General features: G+C 46.2%; 1 protein-coding gene across 10 annotated transcripts in view; it reads left to right on the forward strand.

Moving 5' to 3' along the window:
- The window catches only part of AGAP1 (ArfGAP with GTPase domain, ankyrin repeat and PH domain 1), a 314,556-nt gene that overhangs the window by 212,653 nt on the left and 80,063 nt on the right, over positions 1 to 21,840 (forward strand). For 7 of the 10 annotated variants that reach the window (XM_027735152.2, XM_027735157.2, XM_027735153.2 and 4 more), the window contains 2 exons: positions 827 to 988; positions 18,280 to 18,441. The exons of 1 other annotated variant lie outside the window; for it this stretch is intronic. In XM_027735152.2, the coding sequence (XP_027590953.1) occupies positions 827 to 988; positions 18,280 to 18,441 (324 nt within the window). The remainder of the gene's footprint in view (positions 1 to 826; positions 989 to 18,279; positions 18,442 to 21,840) is intronic. 2 more of the 10 variants (XM_027735158.2, XM_027735159.2) reach the window with 1 other exon arrangement.

Below are 21,840 nucleotides of genomic sequence, written 5' to 3' on the forward strand. Positions count from 1 at the left end.
CCTGAGTTTCTGGAAAGGTTTTAATTGTTTCTGCTCTAAAATTTAGTCACTCTTCTCCCGTTTTGTGGTGGGAAACCTGTCCCTGTCGCTCCCCCTCACACACACCTCCCAGCATTTTAAGGTCCTCTTCCTCAGTGATGGTGAAAACACAGAATTATTTCCAGTGTTTATTGGGTAAAGGCTGTTCTTTGTGTCTCCCCTTTTGTGTCACAGGCCTTCAGGTGGAGTTGTGATGGGTGTGTTCTGTGGGGCAGGACACAGGAATGACACCTGCAGTCAGTCCAGTGTGTGCTTTTTGTCCTGGTACTGGTTTAAGATTAAAAGCCCAAATAAGTTTTTGCTTGGTCTCACAATTCTAGGAGTCATTTTCTCCCCTTGGTTTCACTTTGGGGAAAGACTGTGTGAGATATTATTTAGAGGTAGATTCTTTTAAACTCTTTGAGTTGGCTTGGTTGTCCCATCTCAGTTGCTTGTATGAAGAGTGGTTTTCAGGAATAAATTCATTTTTTGTGCACAGTTTCTTTCGTAACAAGCAGAGAACCTCTACAGAAAGTGACCGGTGGCAGGGTGGTGAAAGATCGTGTTTTCAATGAACAGAACGAGCTGAAATGGTGAAAATTCAGGCTCTTTAGTCAGAGGTTCTGAGCTAGGTTGCTGAAGTGGGTGGTGGCCCAAAGCCCTGCTGGCAGGGCCGTTGTGCCGAGGCTTCAGGGAGGGTTTTGTGGCGTAACCTCTGCGTGTGCTCTGTTACGATACAGCCGTCCATCCTCGTGCAAATCCGTGCTGTGTTCTCTATTGACACGATTTGTTTTCCATTTGTGCCTAGGGAACGTGACTACTAGCACATCTGTGTCTCAGATGGCCAGTGGGATCAGTCTGGTGTCCTTCAACAGCCGCCCGGACGGGTTGCACCAGCGCTCCTACTCGGTCTCCAGTGCAGATCAGTGGAGCGAGGCAACAGTCATTGCAAACTCTGGCATTAGCAGTGGTAAGAAACCTGGAGCTGGGGGGGAATACGTGCTTTGGGGTGAAGGGGGAGTTTGGTGCTTTGCTTTTTTTTTTCCAAAGGAAAGAATGCACTGCTGCAGCCCGGTGTTGGTGCCGCTGCGCTGCTGGGGGTCAGACTGGAGCATGTGAGGGGGAAAGAGAAAGGAGATAAAAGACAATGGATCGATGCAGTGCTTTTTTTTTCAAGGCCAGGGACGGACAGGACAAGGGGGAAAGGCTTTAAACAGACGGAGAGCGGGGTTAGTTGGGATATGGGGAAGAAATTCTTCCCTGTGAGGATGGGGAGGCCCTGGTACAGGTTGCCCAGAGAAGCTGTGGCTGCCCCTGGATCCCTGGAAGTGTCCAAGGCCAGGTTGGACGGGGCTTGGAGCAACCTGAGCTAGTGGAAGGTGTCCCTGCCCATGGCAGGGGTTGGGACTGGATGAGCTTTAAGGTCCCTTCCCACCCAAACCATTCTGGGATTCTGTGATAATGCACCTGAAATTAAAATTAAGCATTATTATAATTACGTTAGCTCTTCCTGTTGAAAAGAGAATCATTAGAAGGGTTTGGGTGGGAAGGGAACTTGAAGATCATCTCATTCCACCCCCTGCCATGGGCAGGGACACCTTCCACCAGCCCAGGTTGCTCCAAGCCCCGTCCAACCTGGCCTTGGGCACTTCCAGGGATGGGGCAGCCACATATTGTATGTTGTTGGCTTGATATTCTGGTTTCCTTACCCTGTGGTGGGCATTAGCAGTAGGTGTTAGTATTAAGTAGGTATTAGCAGTAAATGATCCTCCAGATATTTTCGTCCACGTGTCCTTTCTCTGCTGTGCTCTCACTCTAATCCCTGCATTCTTCTGGCATAGCTGTAGTGTTTCCTCAGTGGAGCATTTGAAAGTATTAAAAGGAGCAAACACTGTTCCAGATGGTGCTTTGGAATTACTACACTGCAGCAGTGAGACAGGGGTGTTTGCTTTTTGAAGGGCAGATGTGATATTTGGTGTCTCTGGCCTGGAAGGAGTGTCTAGGAAGGGCAGGGCTGTAATGCTGGTCACCTGTGGGTGACCTGATGCAAATTAGAGCATCCTTGGAGCAGCCAGGTGGGTGGGCTGGGGCTCAGGTATGCAGCAGAGATGGTTCATACCAGCAGGGCACACGTGTCTGGGAGTGTGGGGTTTAAAGGGCACGTGAGGAAACCTTGGAAAGTTCAGGAAATGGGGAAAAGGAGAAGAGTGTGTGGAAAAAAAACCTGAGAAGAAAGTGAGAATATGGATAGCAGGGAGAAATGTGAATAAGACAGGAGGAAGGGAAGGAAAGCTGGTTCTGATGGCTGTCTCTAAAATGAGGAGAGTTAGGGGGATATGAGAACTATTGCACATGTCCCATACATACATACCTATAGGTATAGATATATTCTAGAATCATAGAATATTAGGGGCTTGGAATGGACCTTCAGGACCATCTAGTCCCAACCCCACTGCCATGGGCAGGGACACCTCCCACTGTCCCAGGGTGCTCAAGGCCTTATCCAGCCTGGCCTTGGACACTTCCAGGGATGGGGCAGCCACAGCTTCTCTGGGCAACCTGAGCCAGTGTGTAATGTGTGTCCGTGTAAGGTTTGAATCTGGGTATACCCCTGATTGTGTCTTTGGGTTTTTAAGCAGCTCTGAACAGCTTTTCAGTGCCACCTTATGAGAACAGAGGGGTTAAAGTCACCATTACCTTGTTTCTGAGTGGCATTAGCTATCCAAGTCCTAGTTACTGAAGCACGTGCATTTCTGGAGCTGTAAACATGTGGGCAGCACCTTCAGGAGAGTGACACCTGCATTAAAATAGTCCAGATTTTGGCTAAGAATTTTCTAAAGCAAGCAGGCTTGATTGGAGCCTCACTGAAAGGCAGAGATGCTGTAAAATCAATTAAATGTGTCCACCCAGCTCTCCTGCTTCTCTGGAGCAGGGCAGGCAGCACTGCCCTGCTTGGGTGCTGGACTGCTTTCCCAGTTAAGACTTTATATTTTCTTTCCTGAGCTGCTTTGTCATTTTAATCCAGCCCAATTCTGCCTCCCTTCTGAAAGGTTGGGCCAAAGTTTGCGCCTATTTTTTTTTTTTTTTTGCACCCTTCTTTTCTCCTGCAGGTTCTCAAAGGCAGGCTGGGCAGTGCTGGGTGCTGGCTCTGGCAGGAGAGCAGGCAGAGGCCCCAGTGCAGTGAGCAGTGCTGTGTGGGCAGGGGAGCAGAGCTGTCCCCGTGCCAGAGGGAGCAGCCGAGGCTGCAGCAGAGAAAAGCCTTCCAAATGCAGAATTCACTGAATTCCCAAAAGCCTTCCAAATGCAGAATTCACTGAATTCCCAAAAGCCTTCCAAATGCAGAATTCACTGAATTCCCACAAGCGGCGTGGAAACAGAATGTCAGAAAGTAGAAACAGTACCTAAATTCCTGCCTTTTCCCAGCCCCTTCTTTTGGTAATGCTGTGTTTGCTGGACTTGCCCTTTGCTCCTGCTGCTGAGCTGGAGCTGGTTCCCAGTCCCTGGTGAAGGGAACCTGCCCAGCCCTGCGCTCCCACGGATGTGCAGTGCCTTCTTCTGACTTGGCACTCGTGGCTCAGGAGAGACAACAGCTAGAATTACCTAGGAAATATTTATTTTAAAATTGCAGGTGACTGGAGGGTATATATTCCCAGGAGTAACCTGGCTGGAATAATTTCTTCAGACGTTCCAATATTAAAAAAAAAGAAAAAAATTAAAAAAATATTGCTTTATAAATAAGAGGGAAAGTTGGACTAACAATGAGTTTTAGGCAACTAAGGGTCAGCAGAATCAGAAGTATTATGATAAAGCTGCTGCAGAACCTCAAGAATAATTGATTGCTCTCAGTGTATCATCTTTGGATAAGCTCAGAAATGTCCTTTATGTTGGCAAGTTGACGCATGAAAAACCCTTTTTAATTTCAGGGGTTTTTTTCTCCATTAAAAGATTTTTGAATTTTAGTCATAAAAAGCTAATACTGTGAAAGCAGCAGGTACAGTGAGAAGCTAAGCATCTTTTGGAATTCAAATGCCAATGTACTGGAGGATATCCTGCTTATTGTCACATGGTTTTATTGTAGACAAAATAACATATTGGGATTCAATTTTTCTCTGCACCTTTTTTTCACATTAAATTAATACTTTGTGTGGCTCCGGAGAACTTTTCAAAGTCTTCCAAACCAGACCTTTGGTTTCCTGGGGCTTCTGTCTTTCAAGCAGCTGTGAACATCTCCTAATTAGATAAATTACTTTGTAGTGGGCAGAGCCACAAAACAGGAGGTGCTGGTTAAATTAAAGGGGAAAAATAGAAAAATCCATTCTCTGAAATGGAATGCCCCACTGCTTTATGACTATTACTGTGGTAAGGTTTTACATTTAAGTACCTGAGGTTTAAAATTAAATGTCTAATATAATTTGGCACTGGTAACGTGAAGCCTGTGACTGCCCTTGGAGAAAATCCTGACAGCTTAGTTTGGTGCTTAAATTGCTGTCTCTGGCTGGTGAGTGGCTCGTGAGGCTGGATCAGTATTTAGCTGAATCCCACCTGCTGTTCAGCATCATTTGCAATGCAGCAACATATTTGCCTCAGAAACTCCCGAAATTTCCAAAGGCTGTTCCAGCAGCACATGAAAAATTAATTCTTTTTGCTTTTTTCTTCCCCCTGTACTCTTGTAAGTACTTGACAGAAGTAATTTTAGCAGCGGGAGAGAATAAAAACTGGGGGCAGTAAATCCCTGTCCAGGAACCTCTTGTGTAGATTCTTTATGGACCCAGAATTGATCTACGTGTCAGATCCTGATGTAGTTTCAACTGTTTATCACCCTAATGGTGTTAGAGAGACCATGAGCATCAACTTATAATCCTCCATGAAAGAAATTGGTGTTTGCAGTCAATGAAGGAGCAGCTCAGCCTTATTGATAGATTTAGAACAATTACTGCTGCTCCAGCTATTGGCTGAGAGGTTTTCCTGGATCCTGCTGGAGGCCTGCCATGTTTTGTCTTTGATAAAGCTTTTCCTTGATGGATTTTTTTTTAGTCCACAGAGAATTATCTGTAGTTGCTCATTGCTGGGGAACAGGAGGGTTGCCTGGTCTCATTTGTGACCCGTTCGGGCGTTGAAGTTTCTGTCAACAGTGTGCATCCCACGATTCCTCCTCTGCAAATTCAGCTCTTATTTCCATAAAATCACAGAATTGTTAAGGTTGGAAAAGCCCTCCCAGCCCATGGAGTCCCCCCTGTGCCCAATCCCTGCCTTGTCACCCAGCCCAGAGCACTGAGTGCCACTTCCAGTCATTCCTTGGACACCTCCAGGGGTGGGGACTCCACCACCTCCCTGGGCAGCCCCTGCCAAGGCCTGACCACCCTTTCCAGGAATAAATTCCTCCTGATGTCCAACCTGAGCCTCCCCTGGCACACTGCAGTAGAATTGTGGACAGCCACTGTTGTCTGTTCTACACTTCACAGTTTGTGCATCTCTAAAGAGCTTGTGAGACAGACCCTCAAACTTGCCATCAGAGCTTTCTTTGGTGACAGAAACTACAAAAATGAGTTTTGTGAGACTTCACTCACAGAAAACCGAGGATGTTATTTCCTACCTGGGGATGAAGCAGCAGCTTGTTCATTCTCCTTTTAAATGTCAGGTTTTATAGATTGGCTTCCAAGGCTGTGTCCTGAGAGTACGAGAGGGAAGGATTCCTTCCTTAAAGACCCAATACTGAGCTGTTCTGGCAGAGCTCTGCAAACAGCACTTTGCATGGGACAGGGATTTCTCTCCTCCAGACTTGTAAATTGTCATTTGAATTCTAGCATGATGTAAAATTCTGCAATAAATCAAATATCTGTTTAAATATCATCCACTTAGGCTTTATCACTGTACAATTGCTTGTACGGGCCATTTGAGCTCAGCTGTAATTTATGGAAGTTGTAATACCTGGTGTCTTTTGAGTTTCTAACAGTTTGGTGCTCGGGTTTATTGATGTAAAATTGAGTTCTCACTGTGCCGTGGGGTGTGAGAGGTCATTGGAGTGTTGATATTAATGCAGACCTTGCAACTTGCCTTACTTGTCTGATCCTGAGCCCTTGGAACGATTAAATGATGGAACCTTCTGCTGTGTTTTGGAAAAGAAAACAGTTCAGCTTGAATCTGACATCAGAAGAGTGAACCATTTAGAGTTGCTGTAGTTTGATGGGCAAATTGTTGACTAGGATCAGTTATGTAATTTCAAATAGATTATCGAATTTCAGAATTATTTGTGTTCAGTGTATACAGATGGTTTAGGTCAGAAGAGCTTTTTCCTCCTTTTTGAGTCAGGAAATCATGACTGAAAAGCAAATATAAAGTCATTTTCACCTTTTCTTTTTCCCAGCTGCTCTAGGGCTTCCTGCAGTTCCTAATATTTAATACAGTAAAATTCACATAAGACAGTGTATGTGCATGTAGTTTACATTGCCATTAAAATAGGAAGGGAAAGGGAACATTCATCCACTTTTCATGCCCTTTTGTGATCAACAGAAAAATTGCTTCTGGCAAATAGTTCCAGAGGGAAACTTTGTCAGTTCAGCTGCTAACAACAATTTATTATTGCCTTTGCTTTGTCAACATACCTTGAGGAAACTTGGGTTATAGAGCACCACTTTTTAGCAATTTCTGGAAAACCATCCCCTTTCAGCATCAGGTTGTGTACAGAGGAGCTCTCAGGATTAAAATTTAGTTGACATCCTTGGCAAGCTCTGACCTGAAATAGCCCAGTCAACTAGAAATATTTAAAAATTCCATGAAGCAATGTCCAAGGAATAAGAAACTGTTATTTTCTCAGATTTGCTGATCCCGCAGGATTTTAGGTTTCAGATTTATTTTAATTTAGGCAGGGAAGAGCCAGTTTGGCAGCCTGTGGTTCCCCAAAATGACATAAGGCAAGCAGGGCAGAGGAATGGTGATAAGTGCTGTGAAAAGGGTTTCAGGACAAGTGGAAATGGCCTCAAGTTGTGCCAGAGGAGGTTTAGATTGGATATTGGGGAGAATTTCTCCACTGAAAGGGTGGTCAGGCGTTGGAAGGGGCTGCCTGGGAGGTGGTGGAGTCCCCAGCCCTGGAGGTGTTCCAAAACCTGTGGATGTGGCACCTGGGGGACGTGGTCAGTGCTGGGTTAAGGGTTGGACCCAGTGATCTTGGAGGTCTTTCCCAACCGGAATTATTCTCTGAATGATTTCTGTGCCTTTCTCCTGAGCATTCAGGCTGTGGCTGCAGCTTAGAGAAAACACCAAGCTGGGGATGAGCCGCTGGTCCCCCTGGACCTTGTGTCCAGCAGAGGAGGGAGGTAAAGCAATGGAAGATCTGAAAGCAGTTCTGTGTTTCCGTGTCCGTGGTGGATGAGGAGAGGGCACTGAGGAAGCTCTGAGGTTTAAACTCTTGTGGTGTTGGTTTAAGGAGGACCTTGGGTCTGTGGGCATTTCTGCCCAGCTTTGCTGAGTTTTAGCTGCTTCTGTATTTATCCAGTGCTGCTGTTGACATCCTGAGCCACATTCTGTGGATTTTGACAATTCTCCATCTGCGTTTCTTGTTAAAGAGCCTCTTCTTTCTGCTCTCCCTCTTCCCCTGACTAAAATACAAGGAATTGTTGCATTCAGCAAGTCAGTCCTGTGCTTGGTTCCCAAATGCAAGAAACGTGAGTTTGCATCCTCAGATAATTTGACATTGGCAACCTGACGCTCATCTTCACGTTGTTCACAGCCCGAAGTGCCAAATGTCTGTCAGTAAATTATTTCTGTGACTAACTTAGCTTTTTGAGTGGAACTATAAAGCTTTGGTGTTTCCCAGTGTTTACTTATGGATGCTTAAATACATTTTGCACTTAACTTTGCTTAGGATTTGCACTGAAGTAGGGATGCAAATGGCATGTTCCTTGTGATAGGGGAAAAAAAAGATGGTTTCTTTTTTGTGATGTTGATTAATCTGACTTGACTGTCAAGCAATGTTCAGTAAATAAGTGCTTTTTCTGCCTGTAGCTGGGCCTGGTTGTCACACCTCTGTTATCCCCACTCAGGAGAAAGGAGGGGAAAAAAACCTCAAAGCAGAGCAATTTACTTTTATTTTTGGAGCATAAACTTTACCTTGACAGGGCAGTGAGAAGAAAAATGTTGTCTTCATCAGCTCTTTTAAGCTCATGGCTGGGAGACACTTTCCAAAAGTCAGGACTTCTCAAGTAAGGAAGGTGGAACCCTTAATGTCAGGTTTAATATTGATGATTGTACCCCTGGACAGGGAAGTTCTTTATCAGGGAGGTCATCCTGAAATCTCTTTTGTATTTAAAAGAGAGTTTAATCTTCCCAAGGTTTTTATTTTGTATGTTTATAGTTTAAAGTTGCTTTAATCTGAAATGTTTGCAGTAATTGCAAGGAAATAAGTGCATGAGCCGGATTCACACAAAATCCTGCAGGAGTTTATGGACTTTGAAAAATTGAGTCATGTTTGGAGAGAGGAGTATAAATCAAGAGACTCATTCTCAAGTAAGCATAGAGGAAGGACATAATGCTGCAAGAGCAGAATGTGGCACTTTATGAACTACTCTGATACAAATAATGTGGCTTAAGAATCTCATAAGCACAGTGCATTCCGTATTTAAGGGCTCTGTAAGGAAGACTTAAAGGAGGGAAAAGAGTAAAAAAATGTACTGATTCCCAAATCAGTACACTTTTTTTTTTCTAAATATTTTTATCTCAATTTAAATAACCTAAATTTATATAATAATATAAATTCTAAATTTACGTGAAGTTTAGCAGTGTCTTAAACACAACGTTGAGAAAGTGAAAAATTGATGTATAACCACCATGGGAACAGTTCCTGATTTCAGGATTTTTTTTCTTTGTACATCTGCACTTTGGAAGTTCAAATAGGTGCTTGCAATAATTACATTTCTTGTTAAATGGGCAGTGCTTTGTTCTGCAGGATCTGGATGAAGCGTGTGCAAGAAATGCAGGCGGTGCTTTTATTTCTTCTCCGGCTTGATGAAGTTTCTGTTCCAATTAAGAACAGGGCAGGTGTCTCATCAGGCACAGCTCTTGGCAGGCTCGGATTCTTTCCAGTCCAGATCACAGAGCGAGGGGTCCAGGGATGTTGTGTATTCCTTACCTATGGAATCCAACACTTCAAAGCTGCTTCACAGTGTCTGCGGTTGGAGGAGTGAAAGGAGCCTCTGTGTTCAATCCGAGCCATAGCTCGGCCACAACCTGCTGATTGTTGGGGGACAGCTGGAGCGCAGAGACCCGGCCTTCCCCAGGTGGGGCAGCAGCTCCTTTCAAGTCTCCAGGCCCTTCATTTGTCACAGTTGATCTCATCCCTCCGTTCAGCCTCGGCTGTGCCACCCACGGGCCGGGTCGATGAGGAGGATCCAGTTTACGAGGGGCTTTTCTGCCACCTGGGTTTTGTGAGGGCAAAGGGGGGGCCTGAGCTTTGGGTGTCTGAGCCCTCAGAAGAGCTGGCAGGAGCCAGAAGGAGGCTTGATTAAATTGGAAAATTAAAAAGAAAGTTTGGTGATGACATTTATGCCATCTGACACCTGTAAAGGGCAGCAAACACAGAGCTTCATGTTTTAAAGGCTTTACTTTTCGGCTCTAGGTTTCTGCAATAGGAAAAGGTTTGATTTTGCCTTTGATTAAGAGTGTTCTTGGTGTTGCTTCCGTTATTTCTTTTCCCTTCTGACACTGGTGCTCGTGGCACACGTTACCAGGAAAGCCTTAGCTTTTTCCTGCCTAGCATGGTGCAATTAGCAGCCAATTTGCTATACAGCGATTATTCAGCCTTAATTGGAAAATGTTAATAGTGAAAGTCTCTTGATTTTATTTTTTTCTTTTTTTTTTTACTCCAAAACACTGACATTAGGGCTTGTCACTGCAGTCTGGTGGACTGACAGTGGAGAGTTTCCTAACCTCTTCTCAATTACCGAGTGGGTTTGATGCTTGAAGTTATCCACAGGTTATACAGACTGAAGGTTAAAGTACAGGAGTAGAGACGAGACGTCTTTCTGGCTCTGAGCATCTCTTTGAAGAGAGTCAGTTCTTCCTCTCTGTCTTACTTTGCCTATCTTGAAACACAAGGTAAATATTTTAGTAGGAAGTGATTCAGTAAGCCATGGGGTCATTATTTTCCAAGTGCCTCGAGACCTCAAGGCTCTGTTTCAAAGCACAGTGTTGTTAAATGAGAGGTTTTTATGCAATTAGGGGACAATGCTGAGGGTTAGATCAGGGTGGAGCTGTGCCCCTCTCTGTGTAATTGAGGTGAATTTATTATGCACATTGTTTTGTCCAAGGATGTAAAATAGGATTTGTCACACACAGTTGTGTGCACTTGACCACAGTGCAGCTTGTTCATCCCAGGTGTGTTCTGGTGTGCTCCAGGTGTCTCTTTGCTCACACACCAATTGGTGGCAGTGCAGGGTGACACCAGTAAGAATCACATCCTCTCCACAGAGCTGATGCTGCCCAGTGAAAACCTTCTGCCAGAAGGAGTGGAGGCGTGCCTTGTGCACCCTTGTAGATCTGTTCAGCAGGAGCCATGAAGTGGAGTTTGCCTTGGGATGTGGTGGCATCCTGCAGCATCCCAGGCTCGCATCTCCTTCTGGTTTGTTGTCCTTATGTGTTCAAACAGCTTGTCAGGTTTGATCTTTCCACAGGGCACATTCACATGCAACACAAAGGAGAGGGATGCAAAGGTGGAATGGGGGATAAGATAAATTAGCAAGCTGTACCCACTCAGGGAGTGGTTTATGTCATCTCTGCTCCCGACCTAAACCTACTGTAGGCAAGATGTGCAGAGGAGGGATGAACATCTCATTCCCAGTTCCTGTTCTGAGGTTGCAGGTCCTGTAAAATACAGTCTTTGCTTTGCTTGTCACCATCTTGGCAGCACAGGCGGGTCGCTTAGGAATAGAAGTGTCCTCTCCTTGTGTAATTTTCTCCTGGATACAAGGAGCTTACTCAGTAAGGAGGCTTTGAAAGGGAGTTAACAGGGCATGGTTGCTTCTTTTCTTGCTGGCAGTCCTTCGAGTTCCAGGGAGCAGGATGCTGCTTCTCCAGCACTGTAATGTGTTATTCCTTAGGAGGTAAAATGTACTTTTGTGGGGTTTTTTTAAACACTACATTGCATTTTTGCTTTCATGCTTCCTTTGTGATGGCCAAACATTGTGTGTGGGTAGGGAATGAGCTAGAGATAACTTTGTCTTAATGAGGGTCTTACTATCTCCAGAATTATTTTGAAGCCTTCCAGTATCTGTGCCTGACCATTATGAGGCTGACTTTCTCTCCCTAGCCTGTGGGTGATGTCCCTCACTTGTCACAAAGTGATGAGGCTGTGGGGAGGGAGCACTGCTGTCAGCCCAGACATGCCTCGAGGTGAGGTGCAATGCCAGACCCTCCAAAAGCAGGGAGATCCCTGTTTGGTTTTTTGGGGTTTTTTTGTCAGGAAGCTTTGTTTTCCTTCTTTAATTGAAATTGCTCTGAGAGGGAAGGAGGCAGCGACTGGGGCGTTCAGGGGGGCTCTCTGTAGCTGACAGGGCAGCTCTGTGATTTACAGGCTCCAGGCACACGGCTGCAAAGATGGGAGATGCTGAGGAAAGAGAGTGCTCCCGAGGCTCTTTGATCTCCATCCCCCAGTTCTGCTCAGAGCTGCCTTTAATTTGGCTCCATGCAGCAGGTTCATTTAAGCCCTCGGTGGCTTGAGTGTCCAGGCTGAGCTCAGCTCAACGATGGCCGATGCGCCTCGTTCCTGCCCAAGGTGTGAGCTCCGTGTGCTTGACAAATACATGCCTTTTTTTTATCCTGGAGGCTGTAATCTCGTGCCACCCCTTCCCCCCCGCTCCTGAGTGTTTGTTACATCTGCAGACTTGTGCCAAGCTGCAGGTCTGTCAGGATTTTAATGTCAGTGCTGTACATCCGTGCCTGGCTCCAGCCTTCCGCAGTCATTGTGCGATTGCAGCATCCCTTTAACTTCGGTTTGAGGCAGAGGAGGAAGATAAAGAACTTGATAGAACATTTATGGTAATAGCTGTAAAGGGAAGCTGTAGAGCAGTGGATTTCACAGCCAGAAAAATCTCAGCTCGGGGAAATGGGTCTGAAATACAACTACAGATGGTTTTCGTCTCTTGCTTCCCCTGTTTAAATAAAAGGATTGCTTTTCTCACCTTTATTTAAAACACATGTGTAGAAGATGAAAGTGTCCAGCTATTTTTTTATTATTCAGTCCACCAGCTACCGACATCTTTGCCTTATTTCATTTCAGCACTAATGGCATAGTGAAAGTTCTGAAACACCCTCTTTGGATCCAGCCTTCCTTGGGTCGCAGCAAAGATTCCTGCTGCAGGCAGAGCTGTTGCTGTTGTTTTCGTCATCAGCACTTTCTTTCTCCTCTTGAACCTGGTGCTATTAATTGTGTTGCTGCTTCTGCTCTTTAATTGATCCCATTCACCGCTCCCGCTTTTGTAACGTCTGACTTCTTGTCACTTCGGCAAATCAAAAACCCAAATTAATCAATCTCCAACCACTTGAGAATAAGGCCGTGTTGGGGAGCTGGGCTTGACAAAAAAGTCTAATTTCACTTTGAAAGCCTGTTGGAAAATTTTAACAAGAAGATGCAAGAAAAATGTAAACCAGATCAAGCTCGACTTTGGTCTGCGGAGAATAGCGTCACCTGTTGAGTTTGTTTCAAGTTTTTGTAAATAGGTGATTTGACAAAAATATGAAATAAATCAAAAGACACGAAGATAGAAGGGGTCAGAATATCCTTGGTTCCACTGCAGATGGTTACACAGGAGAGAGGGTTGTGTCTGTGTGAGAGAGAATAGGAGCGGTGGGCCAACGACGACGCTCCGCTCTTGGACTTTTGTGTCCCAGCCTTTGTGCTGTGCTATTCCCGTACCTTACATGTTGTTTCTTTTCCTGCTTTTTGAACCCCCAGCTCCTTTACCCTGGCCTGGGGTGCTCATACTGGCTTATTATCCCTTGTTTCCTTGGCCTGCTTGGTTCCAGTGCTGGCATCTTCTGCAGCACTGCTGGGCAGGTGCTGCAGGTGGGGAAGGGGAAATGGCTTCGAGTCACATCTCGGATGGGCTTGGTGCAGAGAATTGGGAATTTGGGATGCCCATTAGTTGTTATTCTGTACCAGGGCACAAAGGAAGCACAAACTGGGTTTGGATGGGGTTTCAGACAGGTGAGGGTTATGATTGTTCAGCCTGGAGAAGAGGAGGCTCTGGGGAGACCTTAGAGCATCTTCCAATGCCTGAGGAGGATCCAGGAGAACCAGAAGGGGATGTTGGACAAGGGCCTGGAGTGACAGGACAAGGAGGAATGACTTTACACTGCCAGAGGGCAGGGTAAGACGGAATTCTTCCCTGTGAGGGTGGGCAGGCCCTGGCACAGGTTGCCCAGAGAAGCTGTGGCTGCCCCATCCCTGGAAGTGTCCAAGGCCAGGTTGGACGGGGCTTGGAGCAACCTGGGCTGGTGGAAGGTGTCTCTGCCCATGGCAGGGTGGAATGAGATAAACTTTGAGGTCCCTTCCAAACCAAACCATTCTGTGATTCTATAACTTTCTTAATCTTTTCAAATCCAGGACTCTCCCAGTGTCCTTAGGGGGCACGAATGGAGTTGTCTTTGAGATCCTCCCTTCTGCCTCTCCTTTCTTGTGCCACAGTTTGTCCTACTTGAAAGGAATTTTTTGTATGGCCATAATTAGAAGGTGGATCTTGGAGAGAGGCAGACATGGGACTTGCTTTCTGAAGTAAAAGCTGCACTGCCTGTTTGTTTTGCTTTGTAATTTCTAGCAAATGAGAGTTGGATTTGCACAAGCTGAATCTCTGTCTTATCCCAGGTGTCATATGCACTTGTAGAGAAAAATCACCACATGAACAAGAGGGTGGTGGGGTTCTGTATATCCCATCTCTTCATAGCTTAAGGGCTTCGGTCACGAAGTGTCACTTGTTGCTCCTGGATGTGGAGTGCATATGGATTTCCCATCCCTGGAAGTGTCCAAGGCCATGTTGGATGGGGCTTGGAGCAACCTGGGCTGCTGGGAAGTGTCCCTGCTCATGGCAGGGGGTGGAACTGGATGAGCTTTGAGGTCCTTCCAGCACAGATGATTCTGTGATTCTGTGACATGGCTCATGTCATCTCTCCCTTACAGCTGAGGGAGTTAGTGACTGTGCTGGGAAGGAGAGGAGGGCAGGCAAGGGAGGAAGGCTCCCTGGCTACTGGGAGAGGGCATGGGCCTGTCTAGCTCTCTCCTGTAGGTCACAGACAGCAGCTGATGTGGACTGAAACACGAGGATGCTCTGGTTTAGAGGAGAAGATGTTTTTCAGGGAGGTGTTATTGCACATGACTTCAAAACATGGCCCAGCAGTTGCAGAACCGAGGATGTGCCGGTCAGGACAACCCCAGCTCCGTGGCAAGGGGAGAGTTTTGTCCTTAATGTCGTATAACAGAGCTCTGCACCCTGCAAATGATGACCATCATCAAGGGAAGCTGTGCCCGTACAGTCCATCAAAAGCCTCAGAGCTAATGATGGGCTGGGCAGATAATCGGGGGAGAGTTAATTGTAAGGTTCGATATGGCATCTTGTCAGCAGAGATAAGTTGTCACGTTTTCCACTTGAGCTGAAACTAAATGATTGTAAAATAAGTTATGAGTGTCCTTGGGCCTGTCTGCCAGAATGATGGCTAAGAATACATTCCTGGCCCATCAGTCTCAAGCAGCCCGCTTGATATTTATGCGAGCTGAATGTTATTTTATTCCCCCTCTAGTCATGCTTGTCAGCCTCCCGAGTGAAAAGTGAAACTGCTGCTTTGACTCATACTTCAAGTATTGAAGCTCGGAGAGGCTGCAGATTGTTATTATTATTACTAGTATTATATATTTTTTCGGGTGTGTGTTGAACATTGATGCCCGATTGGGAAGAACTAATGGCTGACATTGAACGTGCGGGATGGCTGGAAAACAGCCCATCCCAGCCCAGTGAAATGCAGCTTATGAGTTCCAGTGCCTCTGTCAAAGCTGGTTGAGATGGGGAGTAATGAGGCGCTTGCTTTTTTAATTTGCCATGCCTTTTCCTTGCCTTTTTTTTTTCCCTTCTTCCCCCCCCCCCATATTTAATAGTGCCGGCAGTGGCCGTCTGTTCTCAGGCGTGGTAATTGATACCAAATAAAATGCATTATTTGTATTCAGTCAGGAGGATGAAATTGCATTCAGCGGGCTGAAGCCTGAACTCATTTACAGTTTCCCGAAGCCCGGGCTTTCAGGAGCCCTCTTTTCAATTTGAAGAATCCCTTGTCAGGCAGGAGAAGGAGTGGGAAATGGGAGAGCGCAGCGTGTGAGCCCCAGCGCCTTTTGATTGCTCATATTTTAAACCAGGGGAATGTTAAATAACTCCCATCTTCAAAGGGTGGTCTGGGGAGCCGGGGCAGGGAGGCACCAGCAGTGTGGGCTCAGCACACAGGAGCGACTGGCCGAGGGGCAGGGAGAGCACTGGGCTCTCACTTCGGAGCCGTTTGATCCAAGGACAGCAGGTTGTTACCTGGAGACGGCTGTGGGTGAGGAGGATTCACCAGAGGAGGTCACTTCTTCAGCTCTGCGACGGCCCTCGCTCCTCAGGGCTCACGAGCAGGTTTTGTTGGGGTGATTTATGGCCCTGGAATTAGACGGAGCCACGGGGAGCGTACGGACCTACCGTCACCTTTGTAAACAGAATGTATTCTGCGGGTTTGCGTCAGGTTTGTGGCTTCTTCAGTGTTTTATGGGTCCAGGGCATCGTGGTTGATGCTGCAGTTGCATGAGGTGATGAACACAGATGGGTTTAATTCTTTCTGAAGTGAAAGATGAGAATGAGAGGGGGGGATGTGAAGCATTTTAAATCATAGAATCACAGAATGGCCTGGGTTGGAAGGGACCTTAAAGCTCATCTTGTTCCCCACCCCCTGCCATGGGCAGGGACACCTTCCACCAGCCCAGGTTGCTCCAAGCCCCGTCCAGCCTGGCCTTGGACACTCCCAGGGCTGGGGCAGCCACAGCTTCTCTGGGCAGCCTGTGCCAGGGCCTCAGCAGCGATGAAGACATCGATTAGCACTGGTCCCAGTACGGGTGCCCAAGGACAGCACTGATCACTGACATCCCTCAGGACTCTGAGAAGCTGTGCTAGATGTGAGCAAACCTTCCTGGCTGGTGTGCTCTGCTATCTCTCCGTGATATTTAGGTATTTTCTGGATTTTCACAAGCAAATGGGAATCAGTGAGATGCCTTTTGGTGCCACAGCCAGGTCCCTTTCTCACCAGTCTTGACTCAACACAGGAGTTTTCACATAATTACTGCAAAGAAGGGCGTTTTGTGGGGAGGTGTTTCTCCTCCTTTTTAAGTATCAACATAGGAACCTTCAGAATCGAACTGGAGGTCAGTATTTAGGACAGAAGTAACACCCAGTTGCATCCATGGCGTCCTCTTCTGCATCACCTCTTCCTTCAGTGTCAGAGAGCCAAAGGGATCCATGTCCCCTTGGCCAGGAGTATATGGGGCACTGTTGTGGGTTCTCATCAGGGTTTGCATTGGCATGGAGACAGCAAACCCTCCAGGAGAGCCACTGTCACCATTTATGGGTCAAATCCTTAGAATCTGCCCTACAGATATACAGCAAATACATTCCCATGATTCCCTTCTGGGGTTAAATACCTGAGGACTGGTTTCAATCTGGTGGATGTAGGGAAAAGAATAAATATCCTTAATAAAAGGATTAATGTTTGATTTGGTCTCTCTTGCCAGGCAATTAGCTACATAATTTATCCCCCACTAATAACTTACAGCACAACTGTGCTTGGGGGGTAATTAGTAAATAAACTTTATTATGAGAGAGAAAAAAAAATCCAAACAAGTTGTTTTTTATGAAATAGGCAGCTGTGTGGGAATTTAACTGTACCAAAAAAAAAAATAACCAAAAGCTGCTTTTTAAATAATCTTTGTCTTGATATTTTTCTGATATATTAATTAATCTTAAGTGAAATGCTGATACTGCACATAAGCTTTATATTAAGAATTTTTGTTCTTTTCCGTGTGTCCGTGATTCTGAAACCAATCATCAAGTATTTAACCCCAAAAGGCAATCATGGGAGTGTATTTACTGAATATCTGTATAGGAGATTTTAAGGATTTGACCTATAAATGCAGTCCTGGAATTGCACCGAAGTGCAATACAGTACTTAAGCAAGGTTCTGAAAATGGCTTCACTTTCCATAATAGCAAACACTTTCCTTAAAGTGTAGGTTTTATGTGAAGTTTTATGATTAAAGTCACAACCAGACCAGTAATTAAACAAAAATCATGTTACCAACCTTGAGGGAAAATCCTGGATTAAGGTTGCTTGAGTATTTACTGTGTGAAAGGACCCAGTCGGAGAAATTTCAAGTACATCTAAATTTCCTAAATTTGAGTTAAATTTGGCTGTTTATTTCGTGATTGCAAACAAGAACTAGTCAAAGAGAAGCTGTTGGTGTATGACCAACCATTCCATGGGCCAGGGAAGAGACTGTGGGTCTCTGCTCATGAGAGGGGGGTGTCATCTACCTTTAATTTTGATTTGGTTGAGTGAACTAATGGGCGGGCGAGGGGAGAAAATTACTCTCATTAAGTCTTAAAATGGTTGGATGTTGGGCTACCAGAGCTAATACAGCAGGAAACTGAACACACTAAAGATGGGCTTATTTTCTTTGCTTGGCAGCAGGTAGGAATGACCCTTTATTGCAGTTGTCACTGTACCAGGTGCACGTTGGTCACCTTGTTTGCCCATCTCTATTGCCATCACCTCCTTTTCGGTGTGTCTGATACTGATGACAGTAGGTACATCCAGAGGGTGTTGGGGCACCTGTGGCCCGTTATGTATTAAAATGTTCAGGTGTTACAGGAGTTAATTTGAGGATCGGGAGATCTTTGTGAGAAAGAGTAACTGGAAGGAATAAAGAGCTTTCCCGTTGTTTTTGTGCGTTCCTGCTGGGCTCCTTCAAAAATCGACACCGAGTCCTGTCGATGGAGTAGGACTTGAATCAGCACTTCAGCCACGTTGCTTTTTTGGTACCGTTTTGAGCAAATAATGGATGTTGTTGGGAGCCTTTGGAAGTCGCCGAGCTCCAGAACAGAGCTGCTGGCAGACAGCACGGGGTCGTACCTCGGATTGTAGCAATCGTTCATGTAAATCACGCAGTGGTTTTAGTTCCCTCTCCTTGTCTTCCCCCACCCCACTGCAGATACGGGCCTAGGAGACTCTGTGTGTTCCAGCCCCAGCATATCCAGTACGACGAGCCCCAAGCTGGACCCCCCCCCTTCCCCTCACGCCAACAGAAAGAAGCACCGGCGGAAGAAAAGCACAAGCAACTTCAAAGCTGACGGGATCTCGGGCACAGCTGAGGGTAAGTCTGCTCCCTGGGGCAGGGCTCCACTCTGAGAACACCAGGGCAAGGGCTGCTGGTCACTCAGCTCCACCGCCGGCTCCGGTTCCAGAAGGTAAAAGGGAACTGTGCTGCAGGGGAGAAATTAAAGGCTGAGCTTTTAACGGTGGAGCTGAATCATCTGAGGCATCGCGATGGTGAATTCACCCACCTGAAACGTGTTTGGAAAGGGCTTTTGTAATAAATAAGAGTCCCCGAGTTAAAGTGGAGCATCATTAGGTATAAAGGCAAGGAAGAGGCAAACTTGGAAGGTTAACAAGGAAGAAAAATTCAGGTTTGCTCCGTAGATCGCGTTAGGACTTGTGTATTTTTTCGGTATTATTAAATCTTGTGTTATCACATCTCCTAAGGCACATCCTGAGCTCTAGAATCACCAACACTTCTGATGCCTCTTATTGTTTGAATATTCAGCTGCTCATGGAAAGCTTGTGTTATTTGAGGATAAAAGGGAAAAGGGGAGAGTTTAAATGTTTGGGTTCTTTTTTTTTTCAGAGCCAGAAAGCAAAAGGCAAAAAGAACTTCTTTTTTTCCCTTAGTTTAGCTTACTGTTTCCAATGTGAACACTGCTCTAGCTGTTCAATGCCCTTCTGAAGGGGTAACAATGTGTACAGGAGCCAGGTATGATATAAAACATGCTTGTAGCTTTAGAAAAGAAGAAAAGAAACATGCCAGGTTTCAACCCAAAAGAGCTCCAGAAAAAAAGGATGAACAAGGGTAGTGGAAGGCTCAGAAACTGGGGAGTCAACACATAAGGAGAGATGAAAAACGGAGACAATGGAATAACATTGTGGGAAAAGGGGAGTGTTGAGTAAGAAAAAGATGTGGTTGTAAGCATGGGAGAGTGAAAAACAGCTAATTCAGTATCAAAGAGGGTTGGAACAAGTTCTGAAAAAAAGATGACAATTGCAGACAGCTGAAGAGACATTAAAAATAGATGTGATAATAGTATACAACTGAGAAGGGGCATGTTAACTACTACTTAGTCATCCTTATTTTCCATTTATTTAATTTCTCAATTGCACTTCTCTCACATCCGCAATTTATTTCCCCAGCTATCTATACAAATCCTTTTTTTAAAAAGCCATCAGCTTTTTTTCATAACAGCCCCTGTTGTGTTCTCTTTCCAGTCATTTAACTATCTTTGCTATCTTAGTTTCCCCCTAGTCTATGGCCTGAAGCCAAATTTTAGTTCAACCTTTCATTTTTAATTTGCCTTTTTTTTTTTTTAAACAAGCCCTTTTACACCACTTATTTTCATACCTCAATGGCAAGTTACAGAGGGGATTTTTCAGAGCAATCACCATTGGTCCAAGACTATTTTGTTGAAGTCAATGTGAATCAAGACCAGCTGGATATCAAGAGCCTTTGAAAACCTCTTTCTGAGTAGTTAATGGGTGTATGTTTTCTTTCTCCTGGGGAGATTATTTTCACAAGTCACTGGAGCTGGAGCCTGTGTGGTCCTGGGCTGTAGGGGGGTCTGCAGTTGTGAATCTTGTCCCTGATGTCCCTGTTCTCATTGGAGTGGGCAGTACATCCCTCATCCTCCTCTGTTTACCCTTCCTCTTCTCCTTGTCTTCCAACATCACACCATGTTAGTCTGAAATCTTTTGCAATAACTCAACAAAATGGTCCCCTCTCATATGGGTGGGATAAATGTGCTTCCAGAAGGGCTGACAGGCAGCAACTAAGACATACATAGGGAGCCTTGAAAGTGGTAGAATCATTTAGGTTGGAAAAGCCCTCTAGTCGTTCCCCCAGCACTGCCAGGTCACTAAACCATGTCCCCAGATGTCACATCTGCAGGTCTTTTAAATCCCTCCAGGGATGGGGACTCCACCCTGGGCAGCCCTTTCCAATGGTGACCACCCTTTCCAGCAAGAAATTCCTCCTGATGTCCAACCTGACCCTCCCCTGGCACAGCTGGAGACCGTTCCCTCTTCTCCTGTCCCTTGTTCCCTGGCAGCAGAGCCTGACCCCCCCCGGCTCCCCCCTCCTGTCAGGGGGTTGCAGAGCCAGAAGGTCCCCCCTGAGCCTCCTTTTCTCCAGGCTGAGCCCCCCCAGCTCCCTCAGCCGCTCCTGCTACTCCAGCCCCTTCCCCAGCTCTGTTCCCTTCCCTGGATGTGCTCCAACAGTGAGTGCCAGCACTTGCTTGTACAGGCTTTGTAGCTCTGCATGAGCCCATCAGCTTCCTCTGACCTGCCTCCTCTCACATGTCTTCTGAGATGAGCACTCTGTGGTGTTTGGGGCCTGCAGTTGTGTCTTGGGTGGGCTGCAGTGGTTGTTAAGTTCTTTATTTTTGTAACACCTCCTTTCAAACACAGCCCAGCGAAAAGCAGCGGTTTGGCCACAAGAGCACATGGTGTTCTGGGCATCCTTCAGCACACAGCTCATCTTCGTGGTCCTTGAGTGCTCAGCAAGGCTGGGAGGAGGTGGCTGACAGCGAGGACAGTCTGTCGGCGGGGGCTGAGGGAGGAGGCAATGAGCCGTGCTCGAGCTCCTGTCCTTTCAGGAGAAGGGCATCTCACAAAGAGTGATGGTGGCTGTAGGTTCCCAGTAAGTAGCAAGACTCACAAAGCCTGGGGGTTGCTGTCTCCAAACCCTGGCATGTGGGCACGCAGCCTTTGTGTTTTCTGGGTCTTGTGTTGGTGCAAGCCAGAGTCACAGAGCCACTGAGGTTGGAAAAGCCCTCTAAGATCCTCGAGTCCACTGTTAACCCAGCCCTGCCAAGGCCACCACTGACCCGTGACCCTGGGAAGGTACATTTGGTATGTTTGTGGTTGTCCAGACACTGTTCATATCCCTGAGCTTGCTGTGATGTTGTGTGATGGGAATAACTCCAGTCCTGGGACAAGCTGTGTCACAAGCCAGTCTGCTGCTGGTGGGGCGTGTCCCACGTGGTTCAGGCTGTTACGGGTTTTTCTCCAAGTAGTTGAATGGAGCTGTGTCAGGGGGGATTTAGGCTGGATCTCACAAAAAGGTTCTTCCCCCAGAGGGTGGTTGGCACTGAACAGGCTCCCCAGGGTTTGGTCACGGCCACAAGGCTGCCAGAGCTCCAGGAGCATTTGGATAACACCCTCAGGGACAGAGTGGGATTGTTGGGGTGTCCTGGGCAGGGCTGGATGGTCCTTGTGGGTCCCTTCCAGATCAGGATATTCTATGATTTTCACATCTGTCTTGTACTTCAAAGCAGTTTTCAGTTCAGTAGTTCAGCCTTTCCTCAGGAAAAGGCTGATTTCCTTGTTCCCCAGCGTGCAGCTACAAATCTGTCCAGTGACCTAAAAGATTCCCTTTTGGATTTTTCTTCCCCCGCACTATGCTCTATGTGATCATAGATTTAAGCCCTCAAGGAGGTTCTGAAGA

This window comes from Pipra filicauda, unplaced genomic scaffold (genome assembly GCF_003945595.2).
Source record: "Pipra filicauda isolate LSUMZ 115617 unplaced genomic scaffold, ASM394559v2 scaffold282_size1924045_pilon, whole genome shotgun sequence".
Classification (NCBI taxonomy): Eukaryota; Metazoa; Chordata; class Aves; order Passeriformes; family Pipridae; genus Pipra; species Pipra filicauda.